Below are 13,154 nucleotides of genomic sequence, written 5' to 3'. Positions count from 1 at the left end.
AAGGGGTTAAATATTTAAAACATCTCAAAATCAACGATAAAGAAGATCAAATTAATGGTCAAAGATTTATTATTTTATTAAAAAAAATAATTTCCACATCCTCGTGTTATTGAATCAATTCGATGTTTAAAAAAATTTTATGATATTGCAATTAATTTCACAAATTCAAAATCCATATTATTTGTCGGATGAAATTCTCATATAAAGAATTTTTATGGAATCAAAACTAGCACAACCGAAATCATCTTATTTTTGGCGAGTCGATGAATAATCGAATTTAAGACCATAAGCTCCAAACCGTTACATTTAGCATCATTTCTTGCCAACAAAAATAAAGAAAAAGTGAAGAGAACTCAAAATTGGCCAGAAGAATTCCAGTCTCCAAAACTGTTTTCCATCTCAGTGCAGTTTCTACAGCTTTCATCATCAATCTTAGCCTAACCATTTAAAAACATCTTACTTAGTTTATTAAGGCTTAATTCTTCTGAAAAAACCAAAAAAAAAATGCTACTGTTCACGGAAAAACAATAAATATGCCATAAATCATACGGAGAACCGTTGCAAAACACTACACATGCTTAAAACCCCAGCTTTCTAACTACACTAATATCAAAATTCCACAATTGGTGAGCAAGTCATATAAAGCTGCAGTACAAATACATGGCCCCTAACATGTGTGCAAAAAGAGCAATTAAGTTTATTTCAGTACTTAATGCAATTTTTCGCCATTAAATAAACAATCATCTCACAGCCTTCCCTCAAAACCTTCACTTACTATCAGTGAAATCGGCATCAATCACATCACCACCATCGGGTCCCTTGCTAGCTCCGCCGGTAGAACCAGCATCAGCACCAGGTGCTGGGCCAGTGCCAGGTGCACCAGGCTGGTTGTAGAGGGACTGACCAAGCTGCATCACCTCCTGATTTAAAGCAGTCATTGCATCCTTGATGCTCTGAGTTGATCCACCAGAGATGGCATCCTTGAGCCCCTTGAGTTTGGCCTCAACCTTCTCTTTAACAGCAGCAGGAACCTTCTCTCCCAGCTCCTTCAACTGCTTCTCAGTTTGATACACTACAGAGTCTGCTTGGTTCTTGGTGTCTATGGCATCTCTCTTCTCCTTGTCTTCCTTTGCAAACTTCTCTGCCTCTTTTACCATCCTATCCACCTATATGACATTGAATGATATAAAAATAAGTAGATAAAAATAAAAATAAAAAAACAGGTTAGCACAAGACCATTAGTGGAGCAAGTTTCTAACCTAAAATCCAACCTTAGTACTTGAATTATCATTGAATTCATTATGAGCTAAACAAGATCAGAACCAAAAATTGAAAAATGACAAGGATCTACAGAAACACACCTCATCATTGGGCAGCGTGCTAGCCCCTGTAATGGTGATGTCCTGCTTCTTTCCAGTACCCTTGTCCACTGCAGTAACAGAGAGAATGCCATTGGCGTCAATATCAAACTTGACTTCAATCTGTGGTACCCCACGAGGTGCTGGTGGAATTCCATCAAGACGGAAACTTCCTAATGATTTGTTGTCCCTCACAAATTCTCTTTCACCCTGCAGAACATTGATCTCGACACTAGTCTGACCATCTGCTGCGGTCGAGAAGACCTCTGATTTAGAGGTGGGCAGTGTGGTGTTTCTTGGAATAATCTTTGTCATCACGCCACCCAATGTCTCTAAACCAAGAGATAAAGGTGTCACGTCCAGAAGAACAATGTCACTGACATCTCCGGACAATACTCCAGCCTGAAGATAGAAAAACACAAAATTCCGTACAAAAGATGATAAAAAATGTAGTGCATAGCTAACAAAATTAAAAGAACCAAAATAAAACCATAAATTTATCACCATTCAGGAATATGGAATTCAAAATATTCTTTTTTTTTTTCCTTCAATTGTGATTACACAATGTTAATAAAATTGATTTAAATATACTCATTCCACTTAGAAAAAAGCTTGTTAGAATTACACATTTAAATAATCGGAAGTTGCTCTGAACGATAAAATCCACCAGGGACACATGAGACGGCTAAATGCTTTCTAGGGTACACAACTGAGTTGCTGTGCTATTAGTGAACTGCATGATTAAAATAGGCATAACCCACCATATGTTGATGCGGCGCTCAACATTAGAGTGTTCTCTGCGCTCATGAACACACGGAGCATGTTTGGGCCAATTGGAAGCTTTCAAGGCTTATTTCTCACATCAAAATTGCTTTTATTAATCACAGCGGAAATTGGAGAAAGGCTTATTTTTCACAAATCAAAATTACTTCTAATAATTACAGTGGAAGTTAAAAAAAAAATCCACACCAAGCCGAAAATTTTTTAAGCCAATGGCATTAACCAGGGATGTTACAAGGTGATATATTGGCCTTACTTCCAAAGAAATACTTTTGTTAAATGGATATATCTTCAGACAATTTCATTTCGGCTTGTTGTTCAATCAATCAATATCCTACTGACAAATCAAGACCAAATCATAATCTGCAACGTGCGTCAAGTAGTAGGATCTATAATTTCATAAACATTCAAGATGATGTGAAGATGCATTAAACATGCAAGTGTATCGCCCAAATGGAAACACCACAAATAATTTGAAAGAATCATTTTTAAAAAACATACATAGATCACGGAAATTATATAGGACATCAAATTTCCTCCATTTTCTCATTCAATTTAATCATTGATCAAATATTCATAAAAAGGGATCAAAATAGAACAATGACTCTTCACACATGGAAATGTAAAACTTAAATTATAGATAACTTTATTAAGAAATATTATAGACAAAATTAATTTAAGTTTTTTATAGATATATATAAATTTACAAGTAACATTAATTAGGTTTAGAAAATATTTTATAGATTCAACATGCTTGGCTTGAATAAGTTTAGAAATCAACTTGAAATTGATTATGTTTTCTATTCATAACATAATTCATATATATAAAGATATGCTTAATATACATAATGAAAAAGCTCAATTCACAAAAAAAAAAAATAAATAAATAAAGTTATCATATCTTTCATATATACTAAACCGATATTCAAATATCTAGAGCAATGAGTGGTGACAACTAACAGACCTCGGTGTTTTCCGCATGGTTACCATAGCAACGTTCTTTGAGAAAAGAACTTAACAATAACTTTCCCAGTAACTTTCTTCATTAACATCATTTAATAGTGCTGACCCATCATTTGTTTTATCCTTTCAAGAAGTAAGTTGCCATTATAGATTCAGCAAAAATGATGAGTTTGGTTTTGTTCTTTTGTTGTCACCTATGGAGCTAATAGAAGGAGAAGCCTTCACAATTATTTAATACCAATAGGGGTGAAGCTTTCAGGTTAATACATCCATCGACTTTCTTCTTAACTATGGTAAAATCTTCTCACACTTATGTTAAAATATTTTAGTAATTTACAACAAATTTCTAGTATTCTTTATTTCTTCCGCTGATTTTTGTATCCAAAATTTCACATCTTTAAAGTGAAATATGCTTTAAATTTTTAGAATTATTTTCATTGATTTTGATCCTACCAGGGTATTATCTTTAAATATTTTGTATAACAAATGTTCAGCATTTTCCTAATACAATGTAACCCATTATATATTAGCTATCCTTGAAAAACTCTCCTAACATTATTTAATAGTGTTCACCCGTCATGAGTTAATGCCTTCTGGAAATCTTAAAATAATATTTTTCAGTAGCTTGCATAGTTGAAAGTCTCTGCTTCCAGCTCCATTATTATTTAATAGTGCTTCACCCAAACTTTTGATCTAAAATCGAGAAGTATAATGATTGAGCCCACTTTGATACTTGGAAGGAGCTCAAGGTCAATCAAATATTTCACTTCCAATTCTATCACCTTTACCATAATGGTAAGATTTGTCGTTCCTTTTCAGAAATTGCAATTCATTGACTTTCAAGAAATAATCATCTTATTTTTCTTTTACTTTTTTTTTTCATAATTTATCAAACTCTAAAAATATTCCACATCCACCGGAGTTATTGTTGCTCTGCTGCCTCAAAAAATTTGAAAAATAAAAGAGAACAAATTTACTATCAGTTAGTTTTTTCTAATATTATAAAAAGCCGTTATGTCTACTTTGCCCGTCACAACCCCAACTGCCCATCATAACCCCAACTGTCATCTTTCAAGACAAATCTTCTTTAAATATTTTTTCAACCATTCCATCTTATTTTCAAAGAGTCTATTTCAATTTTCATAAAATATGGTTCATCAGAGCAAGATCTGACATCACCAATTTTTGTTTTCAATCTCCATTTTTTTCGGTATATTTGAACTTGTTACCAAATTGCAAGCTTAATAAGATGTAGGGTTTTGTTACATTAAATTTTCACTAATTGTGATCTTCGCGCAGATGAGATGTTTTATTTTCGACCATTTGAACTTGCTAACCCCAAAAAATTATTTTAGGAAAATGTCCCAAATCTTTCAAAAATTTCATATCCTCAAGCAGTTCTGTTCTTCTTTAGAAGACAAGTAAATATGACATTTTATTTTGTAGGAAAAAAAAAACACACATAGCTAACTTATTTCAAGAATCACATGAGCAAATCAATTTACTATTTGAAAATGCTCCATCGGATTACCCAACCTCTCTTTTAGTAAGTTTTATGCTAACGTTAAAATCAGTGTTGTCCTACATTTTTTCTTCTGTAGTAACTTAAAATGGAACAAGGAAAGTTCACAGAGATTTTTTGCACTTGAATTATTACATAAAATAATTTTCCACTCTAACAACCCAATAATCTCCAATTTATTTAAAATTACGTTAATGCAGTAATATATAAATTGTTGGATATGTGATAGCCTAGTGCTTCAACTACTAAAATTTCATCTCATTGCTTAGATCTTTACTTGGCACTATTACTGACTCCTTAACTGATGAATTAATGGGTCAATTTATCCTTTTTTTTTTTTTTCATAGACATTTTACTTTCCATTACTATGCAGGGCAGTAAAGATAGTTATCACTTGCTTTGGTCATTAATAATGAAAAGGCAATAATTTGACGGAATCATTATTATCTTGAAGTCAGCAAAAGCTTAATGAGGCCATCATTACCATTTTCAAGCAATATCCTACCGCCCAATTAAAGGTTTCAAACTCATGACTCAAACCAATTTTATACGAGTTAAAATCTATCACAGATGCACTGAAAATAATTTGTGACAATGCCACCTCATCACTTACAGCAGTGCTCACTGAATTCATAGCATATTATGAAACGTCATTACCGATAGCATAAATAATTGGGAGTGAAACATTTAATTTGACAAATTATCCTGGATACCTGCCCTCACCTTTCACTAGCTTTAACTCCTGATAACCAATAAAACTAAATACTAATATTATTAATAATTATAAACTTATTCAAACTTTGTCCCTTTCAAAGTTGAGATATTGAAAGTACATAATATGTTTTTCCAAGTTATAGGAAAGAATATTCCAGTCATGCAGGATAGAAGCAGCTTAAATGAAAAAAACATCAAACTGGTTAATTACTCATTATTGTGGAGAACAGAGGTTGTCATTGAAGTTTAATTCCTACCGCAACTTTAGATGCATGTGCACGTATAGTGTCAGTTAGAAAAATAATAATAATAATAATAATAATAAATCACGATTGAAATTAAATTTAACAAATGCTAACCTGAACTGCAGCACCAAGGGCAACAACCTCATCAGGGTTAACTGTTACATTTGGTTCCTTTCCAGTTATCTTTCTCACTAGTTCCTGCACAGCAGGAAAGTCCACCCACAAGGATAATCTCATCCAAATCCGAGACTGATAGTTTTGCATCCCTTAAGGAATTATCTACAGGAGTTCTAAGCCTGCAAAAGAAAACATAAAAAATATAAAATACCGTCCACAAAGAGCTTAAACTAACAGTTGCTATACATTAAAAACATAGTTTACTAATAAGAGATCCTCAAAAAATAAAATTCTTTATGAAAATCAGGCTATAGAATTGCAATGATGGTACATTCAAGTATAGTTCTAGTAAAAACCATCTGGAGAAAAGAGGCACAACATCTCATTATCGATTAGATGAAAACCTGTCAAGAAGGTCCGAGCATAGTTCCTCAAATTTTGCCCTTGTGATAGTTGTCTCTATGTGTTTGGGGCCATCAGCAGTAGCAGTAATGAACGGCAAGCTGTCAATATAAAGAAAGATTTAAAAAAAAATAATAATATGATGTTAATAATAAAAACAACAAGATATCAAAGCATTATCCCCTTCATTTTGACATTCCAATAGAATAAATGGTTTAAAAAACTTAACATTCAAACTGAAGAGAATGAAATTACTTAGAAAAGCCCAGCTAGACAACTACATGAGGATAAGCATGATGAAAATGATAACGATGTAACGTTCTAATAGCAGAAAATTCAGGAAAAGAATGCACAAGAGTAGAAACTTCTGACCTGATATTTGTCTGAGTTAAAGTTGATAACTCCATCTTAGCTTTCTCAGCTGTCTCAGTTAGTCTCTGGAGTGCTTGTTTATCCTTTAGAAGGTCAATTCCTTCATCCCTTTTAAAGTTCGAAGCAAGCCAGTCAACAATCCTCTGCCCAAAGTAATAACAGTTTTAATAATTTCAACACATCATTTCATTAAATAAATAAATAATCTTGTTAAAGGTATTAAAATAGCCCAAATCTTTTGGTATATTCGCATAATAAACATCTATTAAGATAATCCAAAACGCAAAGAGCAATTTACAAAAATAAACAATGAGGTACTACATTGATAAGTATCAAGATAAAACGTTAGCAAAAAAAAAAAATTGATCACAAATGCGCTGCCATAATGCCATAAAAGATGGTCGTTTACCACCAAAAACAATTAGAATTTGGGTATACCAAATGGTCAAAAGATCACAATAAATGAGCAAGTTGTGTTCACTGCAATTAGTAACACAACTAAATAGAAGTGAAGTTCATAAACAGCTCTCATCCCCATGCAATGATAAACTACAACAATAAAACATCTTCTAAACACAATATCACTAACCTTGTCAAAGTCATCCCCACCAAGATGAGTATCACCAGATGTAGACAGCACCTCAAAAACGCCATCTCCAACCTCAAGAACTGCAAGAATCATCCTTAAGATAATGAGTTTTAAAGCATGCGGCAAAGAAAGAAATAAAAGTAATTGACATGTCAATGGCTGCAGGCCAGTCAAAATTATTCAGTGTTTCACAATCAACCACAACTCAAGGCCCGCTGAAGCAGTATAACACTTGGGCTTCCTTTAGTTTGGAACTATATGCCTTTGTTTTGGGAAGGATCTTGGTCTCATCCTCTTAAAATTATTTTAATTTGATGTTGGCTACTCACGTGAATGTGGATTCTCAGGCTTTGTGCTTTGTGTTGCAATGTTGTTTGTTTGGAGAAGTGGCATTGTCGTGTGGATTCATATGAAATATTGACACTTAAAAATGCCTTTTGCATCCATGTCTACCATGAATAACTTTGACACACCCAGACGAGTGTCTAACACAATGAAAATCATGTTTAATATTTTTTACCAAAAGCAGAATTGAACACAATCAGGAGACACCTAGACACCTTCAACACAAATAGAAAATGCATCAATGAAATGTAATTTTATGTCCGAGCCATCTTACAAACAATTTTTTTATCCAAAACAGTAAAAATTGTAATAAGTAGATGCTATTAATAGTATTGATAAGCATGATGCCGTGTCTCAATGATTAGTAAAATCATAGTTTTGGGCCACTTTGAATGCTATGAACTCTTCTTTTTTTATTTTGGCAACTTTCACAAGACAACATAATGCTGATATTGACAAATTTATGTTGAGTGATTAATACTAATATTGATGCTTTGTAGACAATTAAGCATACTATATTAAAATATTCAAATATAGGTGTAATTAAACAAATAATAATTTCTTCTTCTTATAAATTAAGCTTTTCATTTGATATTTGAAGTATTATATATCATTTTGAGATTTTATTTATAAAAATTGATCATAATTGCTTGCCTTAATTTTTAAGATTGTCACACCTGATAGTCATGTAATGCCCTTGTTTAGTGTTAGCATATATGCTTCATAGATGGACTAACTTGGGCATGGGCATTCTCTAGGTTTAGGCAATAGAAACTTGGTCTCATCTTTAATTTTGAAATTGCCAATTCGAGGGCAATGTTTGTTTGCATATTTCAAGTTTCTAGGTTGTGATATTAGTGCATGATCTGTTCGGGGACTTGTGGATATTGTGAGTTGTTTATTAAACTTTTTACAATCAAATATTATTCAAATTCTCAACATACATAATACAAGATCCATTCCTTACAAGTTTTTGACAATTCTCACTGTGGATGAGAAATTTATGGGAAATTCAAATCAAAAATAAAATTTATTTGAATTTAAAAGTATTGATTTCATATAACCATAAAAATTCTTTCTTCAGTTCCAATTTTTCTAGCGCAAAGTTGAGTTGTGATTCATTTGAGTGTAGCACAAACACAAGTACTTAAATTTGAGGAAAAATATCACTTAATATTTATAATAGGCTCAGCATTAATTTCATATTTTTGTTCCTTGTTTTACTTCATCTACATAACCTTACGTAGAATTTTTTAGTGCTGTTAAATTTGATAGAAGTTTGACAGGCTAAAATCCAATTTGTAGAAATAAATATCAGCTGATCATTAAAAATAAGTGTTTCTAATTCCTCATTTAATTTCTTGAAAAATTTTTATCATTGCATTATCTTTTAAGTTCTAATTTTAATATAAATTATTTAAATTTAAAGATAGCAAGTTGTTGAATTAATTCGTAGCTTGTAAAATATTTACCCTCAAACTTTCAAATGAATTCATACCAAGCATCATACTAATTTTATCAAACAACCCTAACATTGAATCATCCTGCTCCACCTGGTGCACATCCAAGAATAGGCAATATGAAAAAAATAGCAATTTCTTTGACTGATAAGCTTGAATATCATTTCCCAGGGAAACCACCACCTCATTTCCTAATAACCTTTCATGATCTTTCTACTAATATAATATATGCTTCACAAATTTAATGATCAATACAAATTAACAAACAAACCAGCGTTCCTTTGAAAAGAATCGAAGACAGTTTAATTAAACACAATAAAAGTTAGATAAATATTTATTCGAACCCATTTAATGAAGACTACCATCAACATGAAAAGCAAGAAATGATGTGAAGCATCACATCAGCTTTCATACTTAAAAATGTGCAGATAATAGTAATAAAGAATATTTGGATTCATGTCAAACCTTCCAAAGCACTACAGAAAAAATTTGAACCTTTACAGTGGCAACTTTTCGCCAAAACCCATATAAATCACAGAATAGTCACTTATTTTCCTAGTTTTAATTAAAATCCAACAAAATATGGCACTCAGTTTGTTCTACATCTGAGGTTCAAGATCCTTAAAAGCTTTGAATTGACTGTTTAAGCATTGGTAGTTCAAATGCTGAAACAAGTGTACCACAAAAAAATGCCTCAGTCAAACATAAGATGAGACATGAAACTAAGAAGATTGGTCATAAGAGAAAAACAATAGCAAAACCCTACTAAAAGACATCTTTCAAGTACCTGAAACATCAAAGGTGCCACCTCCCAAGTCAAATACCAAAATTGTTTCATTATTCTTCTTCTGAAAACCATATGCCAAAGATGCAGCCGTTGGCTCGTTGATGATACGGAGGACTTCTAAACCAGCAATACGACCAGCATCCTTTGTCGCTGTTCTTTGGGAATCATTGAAGTATGCAGGAACAGTGACAACAGCTTTGGTGACCTTGTCATTTAAAAACTTTGATGCATCATCAACTAACTTTCTCAAAACCTGATACAAAAAGAGAATAAAGTTTAAAATAGAAGAAACATAAATTAATAACAAGATTAGGGCTGTCAAAACGGCTCGTTGTACGCGAACAACGTGTTCAGCTCGTTAAGAAGCTCGTGTTTGGCTCGTTCGCTAAGCGCGTTCGCTAAGTTAACGAGCCGAACACGAACAATGCGAACAAATATTTGTTCGTTCGTGTTCAGCTCCTTTTGGCTTGAAATACTACTAATTAATTAATTATCTCTCTCTCTCTCTCTCTCTCTCTCTATATATATATATATATATATATATTATATATAGTAATTTTTAAAAAAATTAATTGACAACAAGGCTACAAAGATTTATTTTATTTAGTCAATTAAATTGTTTTCTTGAGTGGCTCTTCCAATTAACATATGGATATTAAATCATTGGTGATAGAAATAGAAAAATTAAATTAAAAAACTTAAAATGATTAGGGTTGTCAAAAAAGACTCTTTGTTCGTGAACGGCTCGTGTTTTGCTCATTTACACCCCTAAACAAGATAACGCATGAAATACCAATTAATAGCAAATTTGATAATTTTGATTGTAATCCGAACTATGCAGTCAGAGCTGCATATACTCAAAGCATATGTCTCAGCATCAAATAGAAAGTAAGGAAGTCAAGGCCGAACAGTTCATTCCAATCATTCCCATTCATGGTTGTACCAGTCCAGTCACAGAAAAAACAAAAATAGTAGAATGAAATTACTTGGTAAAGAATTCAAATAATAATTCCAGAAAATGATGCTCTGTTTCACATTTAACGAAACCCTAAGCTCATCTCAGGAAACTAAGCTACCAACTAGTGTGTACCATATAAAACTTTGTTATTTATTATTGCTATTCTAAAAAAATTATGATGATAAAGATAATTTAGCATATCAGCATTACACCAAAATTTCTCATACAAGAGTAAATTAAAAGCATGACAATTATTTACATGTAAAACCTGGAAAGGAGGAGCGACAGATTTGCCCAATTGAAGCAATTCTGCAAATGTGAATCAAAATTTACAAAGAGCACTCATCCTCATAAATCAATAAAACATTAATAGAATATAATAAACTTGAACTACAATAATGTCTCACGTGTTCATAACAATACAAGAGTTTAGATTTTAGAGTTCCTATTGAGTGATGAATGTAAAATGATAATTAATGGTGGACATATAAAACTGGGCAACCGAGAGTGCTCAACTTAGTCATTACCTAATACATAAATATTGGGCGACGAAATAGACGAGCATTGAAATTTAGTGACTAACATACATCAATCATCGATTGCTAGCAGACGCCAAACGATGGTTGGCAAGATAACTTGGACATTGTTTTAATAAGGGGGAGATCATATGACATGGAAGACATGCATCCGATGTTCATGGTTGACGAATGCCAATCATCAATCATTAGTAGGAGACAATTGATAGGGATAGTCCAAAGTTAGGTAATGGTAGGAATTCTGCTTAGCCTTTCTACTAAGAAGAGAAGACATTGATGCCCACGATGACAAGTATTATCTGTTCGTAGCTAACAAGCATCATTCATTAATCGTTTGGGAGCGTGAGGTGATAGCAAATGGGAAATAACAAAAGCTAGGGAATGTTGGTGATCATCTTAAGTAGGTTTCATGATAAGAAATGAGATAAGAAAAATACAAATATCAACCATCATAAGCTAACAAAAATCAAATATTACCGCGTAAAAAGCAATGATCAATGGAAAAAATACATTTGAAAATCAAATCCTTTAATATAGATGAGGAAAGGGGTAAAATGGGGCAATAATGAGAAAGGAAAACCATCTTTTCAGAAAGTTATAGAAATCACAAACCTTAACATTCTACCACGATTACACTTTTTGCAACATAATTTTCAGCCTCAGCAAAAAATTAGCTTACAGGGAACAACATTGTGAGCTTACCCACGCCAATGGAAACGAATGGTATAAAAGAAAAGGAAAGGAATTCTCCCAAATCTGCAACATTGTTTTGGATCCCACAATTGGGTTTTTTGATCCTTCATCTATGTTGCACTCCTAATGTAGAGAACTATGATGACCATACTATTCACCAATGACAAACTTATGCCAACTACCATCTGCAGCAAATCAACCGCCCATGCAAACCTTGGCTGGGGGCAATCCCGTTAAGTCAACCTGGTGGCAAGATCGCTCTTTTTTGTAGACAATAATTTTGAATTTGGATAATATTTCAGAGTTTTGTCCCCTGCTTGGAGCCTCCAATTGATGACGCGCTATGCAAACTTCTCTTACATGCACTCAATCGCACAATCTTCTCTATTAAGGATTGCTCCAACATTCTCACGATGCCAACACCCATTTCTGCTTTTGCCTACTGTTAAAATAGATCTTAAGAATGTATTTGTTAAAGCACATTTTCAAGGGATCAAATCATCATTCACCGAATTCTTCAATGCTTTGTATAGCCATCTATATTACATAACCAAAATTAGACAAGTTAAACAATAAAGGTATTAAAAATCATGACAAAACATATGATTGGATGCTCAAAAAAATAGACTTCAACTGTAACAGCTATAGCAGAGTAACATATCCACAGCCTTGGAACTGATAAGAAATTGTGAAGGTGAAGTTAAGCCATAAACTAAACTCCAAGTAATTCACCATTAATCCATCAGCAAGTTAAAAGTAATATTAAAGACAACAAATAATTTTTTTTCCACCAACTAAAAGCCAAAATGAAAATTAGTTATATAAAGATGCCTGTGGCAAGCAAGGTACAGCTGATTATGTAACAAAATGATAAAGCTTTAACCTTCCTTCATCATTTTTATTGTAGAAAAAGGAACTGATGCCTATAAATCCGAGAACAAATTCAAGATTTATACCAAAATTTTCTTTTACACTCAAGTCAAGAACATTCACTAAAACGCCATAATGAATTAGCAAATTTAAAAAAACAATTCATGTTGACAATTTAGGAACAAAACCATTTTCAGCTTAAAATAAAATAACGTAGGAACAATTAAAAAAAAGAAACCAAAATAACAAATAAGAAAAAAAAAACTGACCTGTGCCGAGATCTCTTCAGCAGCAAATTGCTTCCCAATCGCCGGGCAATCGAGTTTCACATTCCCGTTCTCATCTCTCAAAACCCTGTACGAAACCTGCTTGGCCTCCTCGTCAACCTCCGACGGCTTCCAGCCGATGAACCGCTTCACTAAGATGGTATTCTCGGGATTCCC

General features: G+C 32.9%; 1 protein-coding gene across 1 annotated transcript in view; it reads right to left on the bottom strand.

Annotated features, from left to right (window-relative positions):
• Positions 1-518: 518 nt before the first annotated feature.
• Positions 519-13,154, bottom strand: part of LOC110019053 (stromal 70 kDa heat shock-related protein, chloroplastic-like) — a 15,821-nt gene continuing 3,185 nt past the window's right edge. Inside the window, 9 exon segments of the mRNA XM_020716587.1 lie at positions 519-1,166; positions 1,362-1,760; positions 5,697-5,793; positions 5,795-5,878; positions 6,104-6,202; positions 6,474-6,616; positions 7,063-7,142; positions 9,655-9,907; positions 12,981-13,154. Coding sequence (XP_020572246.1) covers positions 768-1,166; positions 1,362-1,760; positions 5,697-5,793; positions 5,795-5,878; positions 6,104-6,202; positions 6,474-6,616; positions 7,063-7,142; positions 9,655-9,907; positions 12,981-13,154 — 1,728 coding nt within the window. The 3' untranslated portion in view covers positions 519-767.

The sequence above is a fragment of the Phalaenopsis equestris genome, unplaced genomic scaffold (assembly GCF_001263595.1).
Source record: "Phalaenopsis equestris unplaced genomic scaffold, ASM126359v1 Scaffold000002, whole genome shotgun sequence".
Lineage (NCBI taxonomy): Eukaryota > Viridiplantae > Streptophyta > Magnoliopsida > Asparagales > Orchidaceae > Phalaenopsis > Phalaenopsis equestris.
This window is presented reverse-complemented; position numbering and strand designations above follow the sequence as displayed.